The sequence below is a fragment of the Myotis yumanensis genome, unplaced genomic scaffold, assembly GCF_028538775.1.
Source record: "Myotis yumanensis isolate MYYU_CA2020_CCGP unplaced genomic scaffold, mMyoYum1.0.hap1 SCAF_10, whole genome shotgun sequence".
NCBI lineage: Eukaryota > Metazoa > Chordata > Mammalia > Chiroptera > Vespertilionidae > Myotis > Myotis yumanensis.
In genome coordinates, this window is record NW_027223761.1 from 34,546,782 (window position 1) to 34,571,432 (window position 24,651).

General features: G+C 43.2%; 1 protein-coding gene across 12 annotated transcripts in view; it reads right to left on the reverse strand.

Annotated features, from left to right (window-relative positions):
- TEAD1 (TEA domain transcription factor 1) overlaps positions 1-24,651 on the reverse strand; it is a 265,123-nt gene that overhangs the window by 172,928 nt on the left and 67,544 nt on the right. For all 12 annotated transcript variants that reach the window (XM_070425275.1, XM_070425283.1, XM_070425281.1 and 9 more), the window contains exon 2: positions 11,572-11,827. In XM_070425275.1, coding sequence (XP_070281376.1) covers positions 11,572-11,728 — 157 coding nt within the window. In that variant the 5' untranslated portion in view covers positions 11,729-11,827. The remainder of the gene's footprint in view (positions 1-11,571; positions 11,828-24,651) is intronic.

The window sequence follows — 24,651 nt, forward strand, 5'->3', positions numbered from 1 at the left end:
GTCTTCCCTGCCTTTCCAACAGGCATGCCCCCAAAGGGCTTACCCTCACAAAAGCATTCTTTTTAGAATTCAGTGCAAAGCACTTTCTCATATAAAATTGTAGTATTTTCTCTCAACACTACTGAGAGGTGGGGAGAAATATGTTGATTTCCTCACTCCATGCTACACACGCAGAGTTTACATGGCTGCCAAAGATACTTCCCAAATTGGTATAGCAGTTTGGGACGAGCCAAAGCATTTGGGAAATGGGAGGTAGGGAATGTTGAAATTGTTTTGTGACCCAGTGTTCCTTCTATCCCTGCCACCTGCTTTTCACGAGGCCCATACACACACCTAATTCTTTCTGTTCACATCCATGGGGTCATATTCTCCACAATGAAATTCCCCCAACATCTAGTTACTTTGGTATGTTTATTTACAAATTCACACTTGACTACGGTGAACTTCAACATCAGTGATTAATCAACTCAATGCTGATGAGCCTCAGTGTTTTACTTCCTCGTCTCCAGTGGCCATCGCCCACGTTCATATCAGTTGTCCACATTTGTGGCCACACCTCGAAACTCATCACCTGAAACCTCCCCACCTCTAATCTCAGCTGCTGCCTCTCCCGTGCATGACCACAACCTCCTGTCCTGCTGCCTACTCCAAACACTGCAAAGACTCTGAGCAGCACACACCATGAATTACCAGCCCCTCCAGCTTCACCTTGTCCCTCTCCGCTCCTAGACTGGTGCAGCAATATACTCACTAGCAATGTAGTGCCTCAGGTCCCAAGCCTTGACAACTGTCAAAATATGAATAAACCCTAATCCTCTGATTATATATATATCACATAACCATGCCAATGGGCTCCCCTCCCCCAAAAGTTACACTCTCTACCTTAAACAAAAATTAATTCCAAATGGATCATAGGCTCAAATGTAAAAAAGAAAACTATGAACCTCTTAGAATAAAACATAAGAGAAAATCTGCAGAATCTAGGACTAGGCAATGAGTTCTTAGACCTGACACCAAAAGTACAATCCATAAAAGGGAAAATTAATCAATTGGATCTCATAAATATGAAAAGCTTTTACTCTATGGGAGCCCATGTGAAGAAGATGAAAAGATAAGCAACAGACAAGGAGAAAATATCTGCAAACTATATATGTGAGAATAAAGAACTCCCTAAGCTCAACAGTAGAAGTATAAATAATCCAATTAGAAAATTAGACAAAAGACACCAACAGACATTTCACTGAAGTGAATATACAGGTAGCAAATAAGCACATGAAAAGATGTTCCACATCATTAGTCATTAAGGAAATTTACATTAAAAACACATGAGATATCACCACACAGCAATCAGAAAGGCTAAAATAAACAACAGTGACAATACCAAATGCTGATGAGGGTGCAGAGAATCTAGATTGCAGGTGAGAATATAAAATGGTACAGCTGCTCTGGAAAACAGTTGAGCAGTTAATAAAAAACTAAAGGCATAACTATGATATGACCTAGCAACTGTACTCCTGGATATTTATCCCCCAGAAATAAGTTATGTTATCACAAAATCTGTAAATCAATGGTTATAATAGCTTAATTTTATGGCCAAAAAGTGGAATCAGCCCATTTGCCCAGGTAAATGGTTAAACACACTGCAGTGTGCGTGTGTGCGAGTGTGTGTGTGTGTGTGTGTGTATACGTATACATATACATATACATATACATATACATATACATATATATATATATATAATGGACTACTACCCAACAATAAAAAGGAACAAATATTGATATATTCAACAACCTGAATGAATCTCCAGGGAATTATGCTGAATGGAAGGAAAAAGCCATCCCAAAAGGTTACATACTGTATAAGTCCATTATATAACAGTAGAGGCCCAATGCATGAAATTCATGCAAGGGCCTTGGTCCCCACCCACTGTGACTTTGTCTGGAAAGAAGGACGTCTGGTCTAATTAGCATATTACTCTTTTATTATTATAAATGTTTTAAATGACACTTTAGAAACAGAGCATCAATTAATGGTTGCCAGGAGTTAGGGAAAAGGTGGGGGTGGGAGGGAATAGGATAGTGTGGGTATGGTTACGATCTTGTGATGTTGGGACTGTTCTATATCCTCACTGTGGTAGTGGATACCTGAACCTACACATGTGACATAATTGTTTAGAACTACACACACACACACACATACATACACACACACACACGCATATTCACAAGTGCAAGTAGAATCAGGGAAATGTGCATAAGATTGGTGCACTGCTCAGCAATTCTTTTACTCACCCTGTCCATGGATATTCCATTTCCCCACAAATCTCTACTAAGCTTACTCTATTTTTCAAAAGCCCTCGACCCACCTGGGCCTACATGACATTAGTCCTCATCTGAAGAAAGCAATTATTAGTCCCTCCCTGAACCCTTTACTCATATGATTATGCGTCAGAATAAACACACACACACACACACACACACACACACACACACACACAAAACCTTACTCCTTTTGAAGTTTCTCCTGGGTTTTCTTCCATCAAACATATCCTTGATTCATAAAATTTTCTGCCCTACGAACCAAATGGCCAAGTCTCCACTCTGTTCTAAAATGTCTTCCTTTAACTTTTTATGACCATCTCATGGCTCCTTCCCTAAGTGGCCAAATCTCTTCAAAGAGTGGACATGGTAATGTTGCCTCTCGGTACAGAAGGGGTATACACTGAATAATGTAGTTCATTTCCTGTACTCAAATCCTGTAAAGACTGTTTCAAATGTTAGTCTCACACTGCTCATTTGTTCTAAATCTAAAAATGTGGTCCTATTCGCTTGGACCTAGGCTGTACTCTAACCCAATGACTCTCAAACTGGGCGGATCGCCCAAACTACCCACCAAGCTTTTAGAAATAGAGATTCCCAGACCATACATTCTCCCAGAGTCTGACTCAATTTGTTTGCGTCCATTCTGCTTTGTCCTTTTTTTTTCCTTTTTTTTTTTTTTAAAGCTTCTCAAAAGCTTCTGCTGACGATGGTTGGTCTTGGGAACCACTGATGTGTCTTCCTTCTTCTTAAAAAGGCAGTCTCTTTACTCTCTCAGGGTTACAGACACTCCATTTAAAATCTATGCCAGTTTTATCAGGAGACACTGTGAGCCTGTCCTTCGCAGGCCATATCACTCACTCTCACAGCTTCAGGGATCACTTCTCTGATGGTGAGCCCTAAACTATAACTTCAACAGGTCATCTTCATCTGTATGGCGACCCAGTACCTCAAGCACATGACAAACCTCAACTCTTCACGCCTTTCCTCTCAACAAACCTGCTTCTCCTGTCTCCACTCCCCATTTCATTTAATAGTCCCTCCATCCTCCCTACTACCCAGAAGCAGAACCCTGAAATCATCTTCAACTCCTCCTTCTCTTTCACAAACTAGATCCACTCAGCCAGTTCTATTGGCTCTATCTCTGAAACTTCCCCCACCAACACTGCCAATACCGTGGTTAGGTCTCATCTTCTCCCACTGAACTATTGCAATAGCCATCTAACTTGTCTTCCCGCTTTCAGAGCTGGCTTTGTAAAACACAGGCTGAGTCACAGCTGTCTCCTTAAAAAAAAAAAAAAAAGTAATAGTTTCCCTTCCCTCTGTTCTCAAATGAGCACCAGACACCAGGAGAAGGCATTCAAGGCCCTCCAGGATGCAGTAGCAGCCCACATTTCCAGGCTCATCTATCCTCCTCCTCCACATACACGCTCATTTCTGAGAGCACCAAAGCTGTGCCCTTTTGAACTCTGTGCCTTTTTCACACTGTTCCTTTAAGCTTGAATGCTTTTCCCTTCTCTCTCTATCCAAAGTAACAAGTCTGAATCTGGGCTCCAGAAAGCACCTAACATCTTATAACTATACATAAATATACATGTGTCTGCAGAAAAGATCCACAACTTTCTATAAATTTGCAAACAGGTCTATATGCAAAGTAAGTTTAAAAAAGAAAACAACAACAACACTTAGTGGCCTTTTCCAATTCAAAGTTAGCTCAGATACATTTGTCTCTCTTCCATGCTCTTGCATTCTTAAATACATACTTGTGCATTTCCCAATCATAAATAATCTCACTTTGAGTTGCCCTACCACTAAGCTGTGTATATCTCTGGTACAGAATATACTTCCTTAAATGTCAGTATTATAGTTAGTGTACTGACTGGCTTGGTTTCAAATGTCAGCTCCACCACTTACTTACTGTGTGACCTTGAGAAAGTAACTTGACCTTGGTGCACCTCAGCTTCCTTAGCTATAAAATGGGGATAATCACAGTATCTATGTCATTGGATTGCTATGAGGAACAAACAGACATCACATTCTAAAGCAAAGAGAAAATGCCTAGCAAAGAGAAAATGCCTAGCACATATAACTGGTCAAACATGTCAGTTATTTTCATTATTTTTTATCTGTTGTCCCCACTGCAGTCAAAGCACAGTGCAGGCCCTCAATGAATGATTTATGAACCCATGTCTTCTTCAGTCCCAGAGCTCACCCACTGCCCCAGCAAAGCTGTTGGAAAGCATAACTCGGTAATAATTTAACATCCTTTCCTCTTTCTCCCATATGACCAATTCTTGAGCCATCCTAATTAGCTCTTTTTTTTTTAACCTGGATTGCACAAGGGCTCACACCTTGTGTAAAAACCTCTGCATGGTCCCCACACACTCAACTTCCCAATCAAAATGCTGATGACGTTGGCTTTGCTCTTCTCACAGGAACCAAACTATTTCAAAATCCCTCATTACTCATCTGTGCTTAAGATTCCAGAATTAACCCTTGCTCTACTACTGTGCCTATTTGGGCAAAAATCTTTCCTACCTCCTGAGCTAACTTTTTCCAACACACATAGCAAAAGCCAGGGTTTCCTCCTTCCCAATCTGGAAAGACCATTAAAATACAAACATCTTTCTCTTTTTATTCCTCTCTTTCTAGCCAGTTCCTTCAACAGTAGAGGCCCTGGGGTATAGAGGCTTATTTATTCACCTTCTTTTGTTTTAGCCAGTGATTCATGTATTCATATATTCAAGAAACATTACTGACACTTTCTATGTCCCACAAGACAAGCCAGATGGGATCCCTGCCTTACGGAGGTTCCAACCTGTTCTAAGGGTACAGTTCTTTGTGCTTCATATTTTTGGCCAATTCACTTGAAATAATGCCCTGACACACAGGTCAGACCAAGAGAGGAAATCAAAGATGCCACATGATATTCGGATAGAGAAATGGAAAGAACAACTTCATCTCAGGCCCCAACGGACACTTTCAAGACCTGGAGATCCTACAGGACTCAGATGGTACAGCCATTTCCGTATCAGGACCTCTAGGGCCTCCACAGACATAGACCACCTTCCTGGTCCTCAAAGCTACGTCATGATAGCCCACTGTCTTACAAAGGGACAACCTGCATTTCCTTGACCAGTTCTCCAGATCAGATGTCTGTCCCTTTGCCTACACTGATTAACTAGTGCACACTCACACCTGATGTCCCTTGTCTGTTCTGCCATCACCTCACTAAAATGGCCCCCTTCCCTAATGTCCTGTGCTTGTGTGAAGTAAGCAAAGGGGCAATTCCAAGTTCTGTGCTTCCCTGGCTGGCTGGTCTCAGGGCAGCAATTGGAGAAGGCTGGCCCAGAGATGCCTTCCTCTAGTCCTCACACCTCAGCTCTCTAGGGCTCACCAGTAGGCCTGGAATCCCAGCAAGAAAGGGGGCATCCCTGGAGCTGTGCTAAGCAAGGACCCTGAAGACACCCACTAAGAAAAAGGAGAAAGTCACTGGCCAGCCATCATTCTGCCCAGCCTGCCAGCAGGATCCTAGGGCACCAGCATCTTCCAGACAGCTTCCTGGCCACCATCAGGGCCAGCCTTGTGATCCAGGATCCTCCTGCTGTGTTAGTTGAGAAGCATTCTTCCTGCCAGCATTGGGCCAGGTGCCTCGGACATCAGTGGCCAAGAATAGGCTGCAAAAGACTAAGTAGAAGGTGACCATCTTCAAAGGGCCCTCAGACTTCCCAGAAAGCTCTGGCACACAGCCCTGACCTCGGGTCAGTGTTTCCTGCAAATGAACTTGTGATGGCTCCCCGAGGGCAGGGACCATGTCTGTCCAGTTGACAACCCCTAGCACTGGGCTGAAATGTAGGCGGTGCTCAATACCTACTTGCTGAATTAATGTTTAATGACCTCCACTAAGGAAGGATGAAAGCACAGTGGAAAGAGCCCAGGTTTTGGAGTCAGACAGGCCTGGATTTGCAACTTTCCAGCTCTACCATTTATGCTGGTCACCTGCAAGCCACTTTACCCATCTTAGCCTCAGCTTCCTCATCTACAAGGTGGGGATCATAACTCACACCTCGAAATGTTGTTGGGAGCATTAGATGGAAATTATATGTAAAGCCTTTAATTCAGTCCATGGCAGAGAACACCTCTTGTTTTTAGTTCATAAATACTTGTATAGCTCTCATTGTATACCAGACACTGCTCAAATGTGGTAGGGGAGGTCCTAGATCACAATTAGTTTTCATTCTTATATTGACCCACTGAAACAGGCTCTATTTAAATCCCTTTTGCAATGGAGGAAATGGAGGCACACAAAAGAAAAGCAACTTGCCCAACATCTGATATCAACAAATGGCAGGGCCAGGATTCATATCAATTTCAAAGTCCAAGATTTGAAGTGCTACACTTTTCCTTCTCTAAAGCAAGCAATCAATGAACGTTATCTCCTGTCCCTACCGTGGTTTGATGATGGGAGATATGTGACTACATAACTAGACCAGGGTTTTCAGTTGCCACAGACACACACTCAGGCATTCCTGATGCAGCCACTGTGGGAAACAGTATGGAGGTTCCTAAAAAAATTAAAAATGGAACTGCCTTATGACCCAGGAATCCCACTTCTGGAAATATATCTGAAGTAACCTGAAACACGAATTCAAAAGATATATGCACCCCTATGTTTACCGCAGCATTATTTACAATAGCCAAAATTTAGAACTAGTCCAAGTGTCCATCAGTAGATGAGTGGATAAAAAAGTTGTGGTAGCCCCACCGGTGTGGCTCAGTGGTTGAGCATTATTGACCCATGAACCAAGAGGTCACCAATTCAATTCCAAGTCAGAACACATGCCTGAGTTGTGTGCCTGATCCCCAGTGGAGGGCATGTAGGAGGCAGCCACTTGATGATGTTTCTCTCTCATTGATGTTTCTATTTCTCTATTCCTCTCCCTTCCTCTTTCTCTAAAAATCAATAAAGACATGTTAAAAAAAAAAAAAAAAAGCTGTGGTAATTTGCACAATGGAATACTACCCAGCCATAAAAAAGGAAATCTTTATCTTCTGTGACAGCATGGATGGATTTGAAGAGTGTTATGCTAAATAAAATAAACCAGTCAGAGAAAGATAAATACCATATGATTTCACTTATATGTGGAATCTAATGAACAAAACTAATAAACAAACAAAATAGACTCATAGATACAGAGACTAGGCTGACAGCTGTCAGAGTGGAGAGGGTTGGGGGTGCTGGGTGAAAAAGGTGAAGGGATTAAGCAAAAAAAACAAACCAAAACAAAATGAAACAAAAAAAACTCTTATAGACACAGACAAGTATGGTGATTACCAGAGGGAAAGGGGGGTGGGACAAAATAGAAAGGTAAAGGGGGAGATAAATGGTGACAGAAGGAGACTTCACTTGGGATAGTGAACACAATACAATTTATAGATGATGTGTTACAGAATTGTACACTTGAATCCTATATAATTTTATTAACCAACTAGAAGCCCAGTGGAGGAGGGGAAGGGGTCCCTCAGCCCAGCCTGCCCCCTCTCACAGTCTGGGAGCCCTCAGGGGATGTCCTACTGACGGCGTAGGCCCGCTCCCCACGGGGAACGGGCCTAAGCCGCAGTCTGGCCTCCCTCTGCGGGCAGATCTGGGGCTGCTGGAGCTGGGCAGCGGTGGCGGCTTGGACACAACCCGCTCCAGAGCTGCTGGGGCCAGGTGGCGGCAGTGGCTTGGACACAACCCCCGGCCTCTGCTCTGGGGCTGCTGGGGGCCACGCTGCTCCCCTGTGTGTAGTTCTCTCAGGCTCTGGGCCGTGCCTGGCCCCTCCTCCTGAGCTGATCGTGACCGTTACAGCGTCCTGGCCTAATATGCACATTACTTCTTTATATATATAGATGTCACCCCAATAAATTCAATAAAAATTAAAAGAAGTACAACCAGAAAGGAAAACACAGAGAAAAAGAGAGAATGAGTATGCATCCTCTTCTTAATTATCCCTAATTACCCGTCTACACATAGGGTGCCCAAGACAGAAGTAATCTGTCCACATGGGGACCAACCATATAAAGACTCAGCTTCCCCAGACAAGGGAGCAGAGAAGGAAGTCAGCCTTTTGATGGCCCAAACCTCATCATAAAGAGAGCTTTCGGTTCTTTCTGTCTATAAGATTGCATTTGCCCTACTGCCAACCAAAGAGGAAATTTCATTACCAAAATAAATCAGTGCTGCACTTGACCTTGCTTTTCCCATGGCTCAGGATTAGTGACATCACAATGCACTCTACAAATGCTCAGAAATATCAGAATAACCCCCTCAAGTCAAAAACACTTGGTATTCCACTAAAAGGCATTAAATTATTTTGATTTTACTCCATGGAATCCAAAATGCTTTCAATGTTTTCATTTACAAAATGCTTAAGAGAGAAAGTATGCGCTCTGGACCTTAAGAAACCTCGACTCCTGGTCTGGTTTGTGTCCTGATTCACTTATGGTACGATGGGGAACAGGCCGCAAGCCAAGGAACAGTAGCTCTGGCCCACAGTGCTCACATGACTCAATCCCCAAGTGGCTGGGGCCTCACTGTGGAGGCTCCCAACTCAACCTTTACTCGTCCTCAAAGTCACGAGCAGGTCACAGGCAGCTCCAGGGCACCTGGGGCAGCCCCTCTTAAGGGGTCCAGGTTCCATCTCCCATGGCTATTTCCTTCTGAAGTAGCAGTAGAAGCAAAGTTCAGGGGGATGTTTTCTCTCCAAGGCAGATGCATGGAGTGCAGTGACTTCAGGACCACCGCAGCAAATGCATCTCCTGCACCCCCATATCAGGACACACAACCCTAATGCTGCTCACTCAAAAAGATGACCCATTTTTAAGTCAGGTTGGTCACCAACACAGTCAATAAATGTAAGGCTGATTTGTGTGTATGTGTGTGTGTGTGTGGTGGGGGGGGGGGTTGCATTGGGGTGGGGGGGGGACTATCCAAACAGAGCATGTGCTCTCAAAAAGCCCTCAGAATCTGACGACCATGGGTATTAAAGATGTGCTCCCACAACTAGCACCATGTTGGTCAATGAACTGACTGCGGTACAAGTCACAAAATCACAGCATCACAAAATGGCAAAGTCCCAAGGACCCATGGACATCATCTACTCTACCCTTTTTTTTTTTTTACAGGGGAGAAAAACTGAGATGCAGACCAAAGGTAGGCTTGTTTGAGTTCACTGTCAGTAGATGACTCAAATCTAAAACTTCTCACCATTCTATTTCCTAACCAGCTGCCCCTGACACCCAATTACCAACAAGCGCTCTTACACCATTATTTTCACAAAACAGTGTAATTATGATGAGGTTATCAGCAAAGTGGTTAAATCTACCATGGCTGGTAACCTAAAAAAATACACTCAAGTGGAGAAAACAAAACTGAAGTTGAAAAGATAAACTTTTGCTTTGAATTATGTCCTCAGTCCTGAAACCTAAAGGGACAGTGCCTTTCCCAGTATTCCCTGTGACAAATAAAGGGCTGTCGTTATTCTCCACCAGGATCTCCAATAGTAGGCCAATATTTTAGGTTACAGCAATTTCTGGATAAACAAATGGGAGTTGTATAAGGTAAAGTAGCCTGAAACCACCTTCACTACCCATAATAAAATCAGTTTCAAAGAAGGCTTGAAGATTAAAGTGCTTTTCTCTGCCTTTAAAATGGGGAGGTTTCATTTTTAGGTATGAAGATAAGACCCTGAAAACAAACAGCCAGGCCTAGGACGAATAGATCAGGAAAGATACAAACACACAGAAAATCAAAGGCCCTGAAACTTTCTACCCACAGCAGCTGTGATGTTTCATCCTGGGTCCATTTCAGCAGACCCAATGAAGCTTCTCTGGCTACAAAGGATTACATGAGAGCATAAAACAAATTCTGAAGGTTTGGGTTCTCTCTCCCATTTCTACCCCCCACCCATGTGTGTGTGTGTGTGTGTGTGTGTGTGTGTGTGTGAGAGAGAGAGAGAGAGAGAGAGAGAGAGAGAGAGAGAGAGAGAGAAAGAGAGAGAGAGAGAACACAACAGGCTTAGAGACTCTAATGTTGCAGAAAGCAAAATTTTCCTCGTTTCCATTACATCATCCAAGTTGGAGACAGGGAGGGCGGAGTGGGGGCACAGCTGGTGGCAGCTGCACCACCATCTGCTTTCTCCTTAGCAGTGTGTGCTAGTTTGAGTTGCAGCCTCCTACGGCTCCTGATAGAGGAGGCACAGTATTAAAGGTACAACAGCCTATTATGAAAAGCTTTCAAATTATTTAGAAATAAATCACTCTTGTGATAAGTTAACCTCAGGTAGGTTGCTAAGCCAGTTCTCTTTGAGTTTAGGTTGTTTGCATCTCTTTAGACTCAGCTATAGTGCAAACTCTGTCAACTCAATGTGCTCAATTAGACAAGCAGAATATACAAGCAACCACCTGCCATCTGCTTCCCAAAAGGTAAGCAGCCAAAAAAGCATTAACAGAAGGACTGGGGAATGCCCAACCCTAGCAGGCCAGCTCCAGAGTTTGGTATCCTAAGCCATCTGGTCAACCAGTCTTGTCCTCTTGGACACTCATGGGGTTTCCTTCAGAACACACTGCCTGGCATCCCTTCTAGAAGGGGAGATGGGTGAGAATAGCCTGAGAGAGGGGTTAATGCCCTGTCTGCCATTCAGCTGCAAACCAGCAATGAAGCTGCAAACAGGTGGTTCAAGGATCTGATTAAGCCATACACATATTTTATCTAGTCTATACAGGGTTATGTTAAAAAGAAAAGAGTGCTGACTTTTCAAAATGAGTTTTCCTATATAAACATCTAGATTGCTAGCTCTTCCTGGAAAAAAAAAATTAAGCTATATGGCATCAGCAGGCCCCCATTTCAGTTATCTGGAGGTAAACGGCTGCACTTTCTTCCATTAGGCATGCGTTCTGAAGAACAAGTCCCCACCCTGGTGTCTCAAATGCCATTGCATCCATCTATGTTCCACCTGGACCTAGAGAGCTTTTGATATAATGTCACTGAGCATGGAGAGGGAGAAGAAACCCCCAGGGAATGATTTCCCAACTGTCCTTTACTGATTCTCCTCTTGAGTTGAGATTTAGTCCCTTGGATGGCCAACTAAAATTCTGCCAAGATCAATCAACACAACATAATGAACAGATCTAAGTAGAAGGCTAGCTACAATGACCCTTCAATACAAAAGCAGGTTGCAGCGTTTCAGAGAGGCATTCCAGACCACTTACCATACATCTTGCCTTCGTCTGATAAGATGATTTTCCTCCTCCCACAGGGTGGATAGATAGCCAAGGCTTCCTGAAAGCTCTGCTCAATGTCAGGACTCCAGACCCCTTCCGCATCGTTGTCAATTGGCTTATCTGCGGAGTCACTCATCCTTTCCATGTTTTCGGCAGGGCTCTCGCTGCCGCTCCAGCTGCTGGGCTCAATTTTGGCGGTTGGGTTTTCCAAGCCGAAGCCTGGAGCCTTTTCAAGAAAACAAACCTAATAAAGAAATGAAAATATAGTGTGATAAGGATGAGGTAACCACCAATATACTGCTCTTTGCTAGTTTCATTGCACATTCTTCAGTTGGCAGATCTGCTTGAGAATAACTGCTAGCGGAGAATATGGAATTTTGAGATCCAAGTGGCTTTTTTTTCTTTATGTATTCATGTTAGGCACTCAATACAGAAATGTAATGGTGGACAACAGCTGTATAATCTTCGCAGATTAGAGAAAGTTTTCAGCCAAGAATAGTATTCACTCTGAGTTGCAAGTTCACAGCGAACCATGCAAAACCATTTACTAAGTGCCCCCTATCTACCAGGAGCACTCTGCTCAATAATAATCAAATCTCCATAGCAGAACAATTTTGTTTCAAAGAAAATAAAGTAAAACAAAAGATGTCTGCCTCACTGTGGCCCAACATGGTAACTCTGAAATGTTAAATCATCCCAATATTTGTCACTGAGATCACCCAGATGCGAGATGGTGGCAGGGTAGAAGGAGGAAGGAGATTATTTTGTTATCACAAAACTCTCTCTACTATGACAGCTGACTTGGACCTGCCGGTCCATAGCATTTCTCTGCGGGACATTGAGCCTGAACAGTCAGGTCATGTTGCCACTCTCAGCTTCTAGATTGTAACCTTGAAGCAGGGACCAAGTTGTCCCCATTCCTGCCTTCCCTGCAACAGCTACAAGAGGCCAGCACATTTACAGAAAGAAATGGTTTACACCTACATGGGCACTTCATCTGGTAGCCTACTCGGAATTCCTGATCATAAGAAAACTGTGGGGGAGACTTTCATTTCTTTCTCTGTAGCACTGAAGGTTACAGAACCAAAAGAAATCTTTCTCAAAGGTTTATTCCCCTTAAAGTATGCATGAAACCTCTGGTTTTAAAGGGATAAGCTTTCCACACGAATGTCAAACTGGCACAAACACCCATGTGAAAATGATCTAATCCGGTACCCCCTGCTGTCCACACGCTAACATATCAATATTCCTTTGTTGAAAAGGCATCAGATCATTAATTCAAAGGCTTCCCCCCAAAGGGGAGAATTGTTCCTGGCAACTGATCGAAGAAGGGAGGTGGCAGGGTCACAGTAGAGAGAGCTTAGTGGGCCTACCATTCCCTGCCTTCTGCCCCCATCAAGTCCACACAACATTACAAAAGAGGCAACCAGAAGGGGAGCAGGTGCTGGCCCCACCAGGCACCAGGGACTGCTCCGTGCTCCAGGGCAGTTACCTGAGAGGGAGCAGCCTGTCTTCTTTCTTTCTCCCTCCCCGTTGTATCCCTTTCCTCTGCCCTCCCCTACCAGTGCATATCAACAGATCCCAGGTGCAGAAACTCTGAGGCACAAGAACATTACACAATTAATGGTATAACTAGTGGGTGATTTTGGCTTGGTACCCTGACAGCTTTTGAGATTTGGCAGCACCTGGATAAAAGAAACCCCCAGGTTGTCTGCCTTTAAATGCTGCCACAGATCCATCATTCAAAGAACTTGTCAGCAAAATATTTACTACTTCTTACCAACACGTGTACATTGGCACCGGACTTTAAAAACTGCCAAATGTTGAGGTATAAATTATGCCACAAGAAAGGGTTTTGTGATTAACCCCCAAATGAACTCTGCAATGCCTGCAGTGTGGGCCTTTTGAATTCTAAAATTATTACTTTTTTTTTTAATCTAAGAGTCTTATAAAATTCAAGCTGAGCTGTATGCTCCCCTAGAGTCTGTTCTAGCTCCAAAGCAGTTTATTGGAGAAATTATGAGAATACGAGTGAATGCTTTGAGCAGTGGCTAATCCGCTGTCTACCTCTCCGCCTAACCTCCCCCAACCCACCCTGCCGCCCCCAAAACAAAACAACAGACATAAAAAAAAACAAAGGCCAGTCTTTGAGCTCTGGGCAGCTCAGAGAGCCACATTTTAAGAAAAACAGTAATGTACTCAGCATGCAACCGCTATGGTAGAGGGACAGAATCCAGGACAGTGAGGGCAGGCAAAGGGACTGGGGAACTTTACTTGCCTAAAAAGAACATCACCATGTAACTGAGAGCCTCAGAGTCTTCAGACAAAACTCCCCAACACTGCCCTAATCCAATGCTTGCAGTCCCCTCTCTAACACTTCCCAACTGGTCATATAATCTACACATGGACATCACCAATGACAAGGAACCCACTACCTCCACACTGACATATTGAAATTCTTCCATCTACTAGGCTAAGACCCATGTACAGGTTAACTTCTATACTAACCCATCCCTTGCAGAAGCAAATCTCCCACCCAAACACCCATTTATATGTGGTAGGAGCACATGGCATATGTGACAGGAGCAGCCCTACTGTGTCCCAGACTAGACATAATTCACATAATACCTGGCTCAGCCCTCATGAACGCATCCCAGTTTGTCCATGGCCCTCAACAAATGATGCTCAGAGATTGACTAGGATCCACAAAACCTCTAGGCTCCCACACTCCAATTCCTATTCCTGAATTCCCTTCTCTAGTGCAACTGGTTTAGAAGCTAAAGACAGGAGTTTATTTATAAATCCCATTATTTTAGCCTACATGGCTCAAAGCTGGTAAGATTTTTTTGAATCATAATTGCAAGCTTAGTGTTCTTAGACACTGAGCATCCTCTGAAGAGCTGGCTGCCACATGGAGAGGGTGTTGACCCATTCTGTGGAAGTTCTAAGATGATTCCAGCTCAACATGAGAAAAAAGTTCCTGCTAGTTGAGCTGTTCAAAAAGGGGTGGGTTGCCTTAAAGACAGACAGCAGAGTCTTGTAGACAGTTCCTTGAAGTTACCTCTAAAGCTGGGAGTCACAAGCCCTTGGATGTTTGGGGAATGCAGTATTAGCATTAATTGATCCACCCACTTAGTAAGCACAGGCACTGTTCTAAATGCTCACATGTTTTTATTCATTTACTGCAAAGGGAAGAACTCTGTGTCCAGGCCCTTGCAATTTGGTCAACTGGAACTCAGCAAGATGGAATTACCTACTCTGGACAAGGGCCAGGACACAAACCCCAGAAGCTACCAGATACATAATCCACAGAGTTATATAGGCCCTTGGTTTTACAACCCAATTGTAAGATGAGGCCCTGTATGGGCAGAGAGTTTCCAATCACAAGACTGGGGCTGGCTGAGAAAAGCTCCCCGTACTGGATACTGAAATAACCATTCTGGCATTCTATCCTTCAAGTCCCTTCCAGACCAGCTCAAAATCCACCTCATCCTGGAAACTGTCCTTGTATCTAGTGGCTCAGAGTATCAGCCACACACTAGGAGTGTCCTAAAAATGTGTGGCATTGGTTAAGTCCCACCCAATCTATCTGGTTTCCACATACATAGCAAGAAGCACCTGCTTATTACAAATAATAAGATCTAATCAGGTGAATTATGTATCTGTAGAACTAATGTCCACCTCCTCATCCCTCCGTTGAGCAAGGGAGTTAACTTTCACACAATTCAGTAAATAAAGAACAACATAGAATTGTGTGTGTGTCGGGGGGGGTAGGGCATGATATTCAGGCTCAAACTGATCTATACTCCAAACCTGGCTCACACACTAGCCATGCAGTCCAGAATGAAGTAGTTAATCTCTCAGAATATCAGATTTTATTTGTAAAATGGAGATAATAAATACAATCCCAACATAGAAAAATCATTAAGGAGTGGAGGGACTCTATCTGACAGGACTGTCGTAAAGATGTGAAGATAATGAGTGAAGGTGCTCTGTCATCTATAAAACCATGACCAGATGTTCATTTGTTTTCAAGTCCATTATCTCTAGACAGTGGTATGTGCCTTGTAGTGCCCAAATACCTACTGATAATGGGATGGTGAAGAAATGAAGGTGCTCTTCTAATGGTTCCCTTTGGGAAATAAAGTTACAAAGGATCGTTAGATGACTAAATAAAAAATTTATATTTGTAACAAACCCCTCTATTTCTAATACTTATATAAACCTACACTTATATTCACAGGTTCAATAATTTTCGTATTTTTTTGGGAAGTTTGGTTCAAGGGAACAATCCCAGACCTAAATGAATGCCAAAAAGGAGAGAAGGGAACTCTTGTCGCTGAAAATCTACTGTATATCATGTAGCCCCTACGTGCCTCAGTTTCCATCATTAACACTTTTGTAGAAGTTCCTCTTTTTCTGAAACTCTTCCTAGCCACACCATAATAAACTCCAAAAAGAACTGTTAACAGGGACCTGCTAACTGCCCAACAGCCACACTTCCTAAATGGATCATTATTTTACAACTACCCACTGGCACTCTAAAAAGAGCAACATGAGTACAACGGAATGACATCATATGTATATTTGACCAATCCACATTTTAACTTAAGAGCTGAGAACAGAAGGGGGTGAGGGAGTCAAATACAGGTGCTTCTGACACCAACTCTATTCATGGAACGTATGAACAAAGGATATGACATAGGACCCAGGAATCTGCTGCTCCATCTTAATTCCTGCGGATCCCTCATAATGCAAGCATCTCACCCACTTGTGGGTGATTTAAGAGCTGTTAAATAAAAGGGTTAGTTTTAACTAACTCTCATGATTCATAAAATGCCACTGAACATGAAGGTCACACAAAAAATCATACGCTTTGTCTTAGCCAATGTCTTAACACTCTCTGAGGCAAAAGGAAAGGAGTAGTTAGGACTCTGTCTCTATCTGAGTAACCCAGAACTATGTGGTACTTGTAGCCCCTGAGTGCCTCAGTTTCCATCATTAACACTGAAGGAGGCCAACTTAGTCATTCATCACCTTGTGGTTCCATAGACTCAACTAACAGAACTCAGTATGTTGGCTTATTATTGTCCCCCACCCATTCACACTCCAGTGTCCCTGAGGGCAGGGACTGTTCAAATCACCATAGTATCCACAATGCTAGCACAGCACCTGGCATAATAAATATTCCAAAAAAAGAAAGAAGGTACAAACCAACAACCAGATAACATGAACATTCTGTGACAACATGACTAAACTTATCATCAAGCTTCACCCTGACCCTGGCTAAGGTTCTTATGAGTAGTAAGAGCCCAAAGGAAATCTCCAAATTAGGAAGACAGACTTAAGTCTAACACAGTTTGGATAACCAAGTGTTGGCTGAGCCAATTTCTTCTTTATTAATCATGGTTACTGACAACCAATAGTCCATGTTAAAGGGACAAATATGGTTTGGGTCCTCTAGCAGGTAAGCTTCTTCTAACACAAACATTTTGAGTGGAATGGTAAGTTTGGAGATACAACATTTTATTTTTGCTTTCCCTTTCCTTTGGCCACCAGTAAAAATGACAGCTTTAAGAAAAGCCATAAGGGAGGCAAACTGGTGAGGGTATAAAGACCAGAAACTAAAGAGGTGGCCAAAAAAGAAATTCACAAAGGTAAAAAATAATAATAAATTAAAAAGGTAGCAAAGCAAATCTGAGAGAGTAGGTGAGTGAAAAAGGCAACATATAGGGAGTTGCACTGAGAGCAAAGCTAAGAAAAAAGATTTCTAAGCACTCAGGACAAGGTGAAAGCAGGCACAGGTGGAGGCCACTTTAGGGTTTAAAGAAAGAGAATCACATGGTTGGAATATTTGTAGGAGACAACTCAACCAAGCATTTGATGGTTCAAAGTTCACTGTGATCTTAGTAAAAGCACACGTTTTTCTCATAAGAGGAAAGCTGACCTCCAACAAAAAGACTAGGAATGAAGGAACTTTACTTCCAAAGTGAACTGGTACCCGAAATCCAAATTCATCCTGCTCCTAAGCATCCTAAGCTTTCACCTAGAGCAGTGGTTCTCAACCTTCCTAATGCTGTGACCCTTTAATACAGTTCCTCATGTTGTGGTGACCCCCAACCATAAAATTATTTTCATTGCTACTTCATAACTGTAATTTTGCTACTGTTATGAATCGTAATGCAAATATCTGATATGCAGGATGTATTTTCATTGTTACAAATTGAACATAATTAAAGCATAGTGATTAATCACAAAAACAATATGTAATTATATATGTATTTTCCGATGGTCTTAGGCGACCCCTGTGAAAGGGTCATTCGACACCCAAAGGGGTTTCGACCCACAGGTTGAGAACCGCTGACCTAGAGGTTCTTAGTTAATCATTGAACTACCCTTGTTGGGTATTATCCCCACCTTATGAGGTCCAGAGGTTGACTAAAGTCATATACTTAACAGATTTTGAATCTAGGAGTCATTTCTCCAGAGAGAATGCTCATCCCATAGGAACATCAGACTCACACTACTTGCTCACTAGCTGTAGGCTGGATTTCAAAAGGAGGAATGTAGGCAGTGCTGAGCTTTGTCCACGACTGACACCATCAAACACAGTCTAATTAATTCCTAATGAATAGTGATGATACTGACTCACCTCCCTGAGTAGCTGGGATGAATGTCAGGCACTAATGATGGTTAATCGCTTCTGCATATGTAAAATGGGGCAGGTTATTATTTTCCTACCATTTCAGACACTAGCCAAACTTGCTAACAAGTGGCTTGAGAAATTCGAGGATCAGCAGCCTGAATATTGAAGGCAGCCTCCAGAGAGATAGAACTACAGAATGTAAGTCATTGTCAATGAGAGAGCAGATCTTTTAGGGAATGCAGACACTGAGAATTGAGGCCACATCTGCTGTGGAGCCAATATCAGCCAGTGAACCTGGGTGTCATATACTCCAATTGTCAACAGGCTCCCTCTAATTTCAGCAGGAAGGAGTGGATAATTACTCCTTCTCATTTTCAAAAATCACTCCCCTATCAACAGGATCCATCAACACGCCAATACCTCTTCACCAAGCTCCTGATGCTGGGTACCCATTAGAGGACTTAGCATTGCCCTCCTGAGATGCTCTAATTCTCTGCTCCATCAGCCCTAAGCACTTGCCCAGGTGACAGCTCAAGAAAGGCTTTGATTGATTTCATGCTATGCAGCTCTGTATTACCAGCCTTTAGGGGAATAACCTCTCTATCCCCTTAATGAATCTGTTAGCCTCTGAGAACAGAAATTCCTGCCTCTTCCTTTCCCCCACCACACCACCAGTCAAGCTAATCACTGCTCTCCTTCATCAGTAGAGTCCTTCAAAATGACAGAGCCACAGACTCAGGTCCAGCCAGTCTATCCCATCTGACCATTCCAAAGTGAAGACTGGACATTGAAACAGTGCACTCATAAGGGGAGCTTGGGCTGGATGGTATGACTTGCAGGTTAAGTCATGGATCCTGGGAGGTGGACAATTTAACCTCAGGAAACACATTTCAAACCCGGAAACAGAAGTTTGTTTGCTGCTCTAAGAGAAAAAATGCCAGAGTTAGCAGTGAGTAGCTGTCAGCAAACATTTTGAGAGGAAAACATGTAAGCCCCTTCCCAGGTGTAACAGGTGTAACAGTCAAAGAAAACCACAAAATTAACTCCCCAATTCCAATAGGTATGTAGTGTGGACATACATTTGAGGTAAACTCACCAATCATACTGCTTACCAGAAACAAAGAAAACAAATACCAAGAAAATAATACTCTTTAGTCACTAAATTATGGGTACTATAACTTCCTTAGTTGGTAAGATTCAACACATTATCACAATGCCTTAGCATTTTAAATGACAATGAGTACAAATATAAAATCAAAAGTAGACAGTTAATATTTCAAAACATATCAAAATGTGAGATAAGCCGAAACCGGTTTGGCTCAGTGGATAGAGCGTCGGCCTGCGGACTCAAGGGTCCCGGGTTCGATTCTGGTCAAGGGCATGTACCTGGGTTGCGGGCACATCCCCAGTGGGAGATGTGCAGGAGGCGGCTGATCGATGTTTCTCTCTCATCGATGTTTCTAACTCTCTATCTCTCTCCCTTCCTCTCTGTAAAAAATCAATAAAATATATTTAAAAAAAAAAAAAGTGAGATAAATACATAAACTGCCTTTGGCCAAACCTTAAGACAAGCGTTTCAAGAGGGTCCATCTCAGCCCCATGCCCAAGGGAATGCCTACAAATGGCCAGGGACAATCAGAGTGCTAGTTCCCTGGGTGGCAAATCCATGGGTCATGCCTGGGGTGTCATCCTCCTTACAGAAGGCCGGTAGAGACTCACTCAATGTTACACAGCCTGTTGACAGCCAACTTAATGATATGTTGACTCTGGACTGACTCCGAATCCCAGTATCTGACCTGCCTAGAGGCAGCTCCTTTGGCAAAATTCTAATTCTGCTACATAGAGAAATGGTTTTCCAGCTTCTATGACTTAGGATGCTTCTCTCATTCTGGCCATCTACCCAGGATTATTTAGACAGCATGGTGGGAGACAGAGGCAACAGGTAAATACACAATTTACTTTGGATGAGGTTGTAAGCAAATCTATACGGAAAACTGGAACCAAGATGGCATTTTAAAGTGCTGAATTGTGAGGGCCAAGTCCTTGGTTCTTTGACTAAATACATACACTGGCTTTCAACTGCTCTCTAAAGATCCAACTGATCCACATGGATTTCATCAGCATTCGCATCAGAGGATCCAAAACCTAAGCTCCAGCCTGCCCAGAAGGAAAGAACTCCTGTTTCCTGTCAACTTCGGGTAAACAAGACCACAATTTGTCATTACACACTTGGTTCCTTTCCATCATCTCAACCATCAGAAATATCACTTGTGAGGGTGGGTGTTGGGTCTGGCCTATATGCCTTTAAATATCCATTTCTAATGGATCTGAACATACAGATCCTTATATGCTAACCAAATCATACAATAGTATTTCTTGAGTCCCAAAACACGATCATACAACTCCTTGGGAGCAGAAATAGAGCTTGTGTGACCTCTAGGACTGAGGACAGTGGCATGTGGCATTAACACTAGATAAAAGTGGGACAATGCATAAGAACAGAACTAACTTGTTTGATCCAGTACCCTTCCGACTCCATAGTTACCTTAGAGAAAGTTTATTCCAGGAGCTCTGAATAATTGCTTTTATTGAATTATGCTTTATGTGATGTCATTAGCATACTACAAAACAACCTGTGAATTAGTCACTGGTTTTTCTACAAGGATGTTGAGGTGTCCTTCATCAAATCACATAGGTTGCTCTTTATAAAAATGCAAAAGGAGAGTGTGATAAAACACCAAACACCATGTGTTTGTACCTTGTGGCCAACCAGCTAGGCCTTGACTTTCTTTACTCACTGGCTATCAAGGTGCATTGAGCCACTCTGGCAGAACCCTCAGGCAAAGCACGGAGGTTATTTTAGTCGACAAATTTGGTTGCATTCCTAGATCCACTTTAGGTCCTTACCTCTATTCCCTTCTTTTTCTTCCTTCTTTGCCCCACTCTTAATTTATGCTATTTTACAGCCTTGCAAGCTGCCTTAAATTCATTCTGAAATGAGACAGGAAAACTATTTTTGTTTTATAATTATCTCCCTCTCCCATGTCTCCCACCCAGGTGTCAGGTGCTAGAGAGAGAGATGGAGATGAGTAAATGCGTAACCTTCCCTACCCTCAAGGAGCACCCTTCCAGCAAGAAGACAAAGTTATTATCCTTCAAGATGTAAGCCCCAACTCCTTCCTAAATGCCAGTAGCACTTTTGCTCACTCATTGCATAGGAATGACTTGTTTATGTGTCTGTCACCCTTGTTTGTGGGTTTGTGAGACCCATGTGAGGTCCATGCCTTTAATCATTTTTCTGTCCTGGGCATTTAACGGAACGTCTAGCAAATAGTAAATGTTCCCCCAAAATAATGAGCGAACGGATGTCTAAATAGTGAGTCCATAAGTAAATGAATTAATGAACAAGTACATGAATATAAGATGTCAAAAGAGGAATAAAAGTGCTATTTGAGCACAGAAACGGGAGTGGATTCTGTCGTGAGTCAACAACAGCCTCATGGGAGGTGACATTTAGGCCGGTTTTACAGCCTGAGTGGACGCAGCAGGCCGATTAGGAGAAGGGCACTGAGAGGCCTGCTCAGAGATGTCCATGGAGGGGAAGTTGTGAAGAAAGGGCAGAGCAAGAAAACAGAAAGGTTGGGGCAGAGGTTGGAAAAGCAAGCTCCGCCAGATCGCAGGGGACTGCCCGCATAACAAAAGGTCTGTACTGTTTCATACAAAGGCAACAGAAATTGGGGGTAAAGAACAAATAATTTTACAAATTTGGAATCAGAATTTTTTAATCAAAAGCCTTTTCAGTGTCCCAAGGCCAGTTCTCTAGATAAATTCAAGTGTTGCAATGTGGCATGTCCCTAAGCATTTCAAATTTAAGAAGGTGTTTTAATTCACCAAAAGACAATGACAGTTTATACAGGTGTGCTTGTTTAAACAGCCCAGAGCCACAGGATTAACTCCGCTAGGTACCCAGTCACTCAGTTCTTCCAATATGCTCATCAGACTTTGCTTTCAAGTGCTCTCCATTTCCCTGGTCCCTAAAGAGGGCTGTGTGCTGCCAGTGTTCTCATCCCAAATTCTGCATGGGGACTGGAATGCCAATGATCACACTGTGTGCAAACACCAGCTCATGCCCACACAAGCAAATGTACCAACTAACCAAAAATACATGACATTGCATGTTCAAAAATATCTTCTGGTTCCCAATGTTCACTGATACAATTGAGTCCCCACCCTTCCAATAAAAAATACAATCTGCCATTTAATGATGACAGTGAGGGCGCAGCTGCAAAACAGGTCTTAAACTGAGAGGGATGCAAATTCAGGGGCCGATGAGAGCCTCACCCTGGCCTCCATCCCTGTCCTGGTCCCTGGTTTATGCCTAGTTCAACTTCAGAAGGAGAAAGAACCTGGCTGAGGCGAAAGAATTGAGTAACTGTTGTCCCCCACTTTAGACAATAAGACACTCATTCAATTAACAAATATTACTTGAATACCTACTGTGTGCACAGCACCAGCTCTGAGAGGTCCACAAGCACTGCAAGGACACACAGTGGGACAAGACCCCCAGGCAGAGAGGTACAAACAGAAAGGTTGAGGCAGCCAATTCTGAAATCAGGCCTTACTCTGCCTTCACTTTTACATGGCCCAGGGTGTTCTGAAGGAGACGGTCGGACTCTTCCCTCCTCACCCCTGAAACCTCTCAGCAAATGTATAAAGCAAAAAAGTCAAAAGCCCACAACTTGATTCCATCAACACTTCTGCAGCTCCACAATGCATGCATGCACCACACACACAGAGAAGGCATCTCTTTAGGAGAGAAAAAAAAAGAGGGAAGGGTATACATTTCTCTTCCTTCTACAGGTTCTGCTAAACTGGTAGAGGAAGGTGGAACCCTCAATTCCTCTCTCTAAAATGTAATCCGTTTTCAATCACACCTACAAAGCCTCTAAAGCCCTCCCTCTTTCTCAGTCCACTGGCCTAATGGTAGGGATGCGACTTGAGAGGCCAAAAGACCCAAAGGCAAAGCAAACAAACCCAAACCTTCACAGTCAGCCTGTGAGTGTGCCTCACAGAAATGGCATACTGGGTTCTGGCACCTTCAAAGTCACTTCTCTGTGTCTAAGCCTCTGTCTGTAAAAGCACCAATTAAAATCCAAAAACCATCTTCCAGGCTGTGAGGGAAACCAATCCCACAGCCTCCTGAGGGATTCCTCTCAGAGAACCTGGCTGAAGCAGCACCCAAGCTGGGCCATCATCCCAGGCTTCTGGCTTCTGCCATCCTTTCTGATGCAACTTGTCACCAAGAATGTTTACTCATCCCTTCATCCCTCAAATAGATTCTTTCCACTCCTCTCTAACCCACTAACTTTGCTCCTCTCTCACGGACAGGGCCTCACAACTTCTTTCTGAGCTGGGATGTCGCCTAAGTCCCCACACCGCCACACTGCCGACAACCTGGTTCCACCAGGTTCCCAACCCTGGATGTACATCTGGAAGACACATATAAACCTCAGCTCTGATAACAGAAGTACTGAATCAGAATCCTTAGGAGATGCATTCTTTGCAAGACTCTCCTATGCTATTCTTCAGCCAGAGTTTTCCTAAAATACAAATATGACTTTTATCATACACTCATTTGAAATCTTTCAGCAGCCCCCCTCCCCTGCCCCACTCTAGGACCCAGCTGCATAATGGGGCACCCATGGCCTTTACCTCCTGATCTCAGCCTGCTCCTCATACACCCATCCAGTCCCCTATATTTCAGCCACGTGACCACTCTAAGGTGCGCAGACACAGCAGGCTACCTGCTTCACCCCTTCAGCCACCTGTGTCCCTCTGCTCAGAAGCTTCTCTCACCAGCAACACTGCCTGATGAATGTCTGAACAGTCATTCCAAGACCAAAGCCAGCAACCTCTCCTCTGGGAAGCCTTAGCAGATGTCTCCACTCAGACAAGTCACTATGGTGTCCCCATAGCACCTCAAACCAACTTCCAACACCGCACTTAGTACACTTCCCCAGGATTTCTCGTAAGATACTGTCTCACAGCGAATTGGTAAATTCCTTAACATTCCTACATTTAACATCTCTCAATACCAGGAAAATTGACGGAACTCAACAAATGCTTGCTAAATATTTTTCTCAGTGGTACCCCTAGAGTTGCAGGGACCTCACTGGAGTCTATATGGCAAAGCAGTTCAGTATATACACTTACTCTCTGTGTATCAACAAAACAAAAATAATCATTTTTACCTACCTATTATAAAGATTAAATGAGGTGTCTCAATCATTGGCAGTCATTATGTACATTACTTACCTGCATGCTTGCAGGTTAGTGGTTATGTGTGTGCACACACATCTCAGAACTGTGCCTGGCACAGGTTCTCAAATAGCTGTTGAACAAATGTATGTAACTGTAATTAA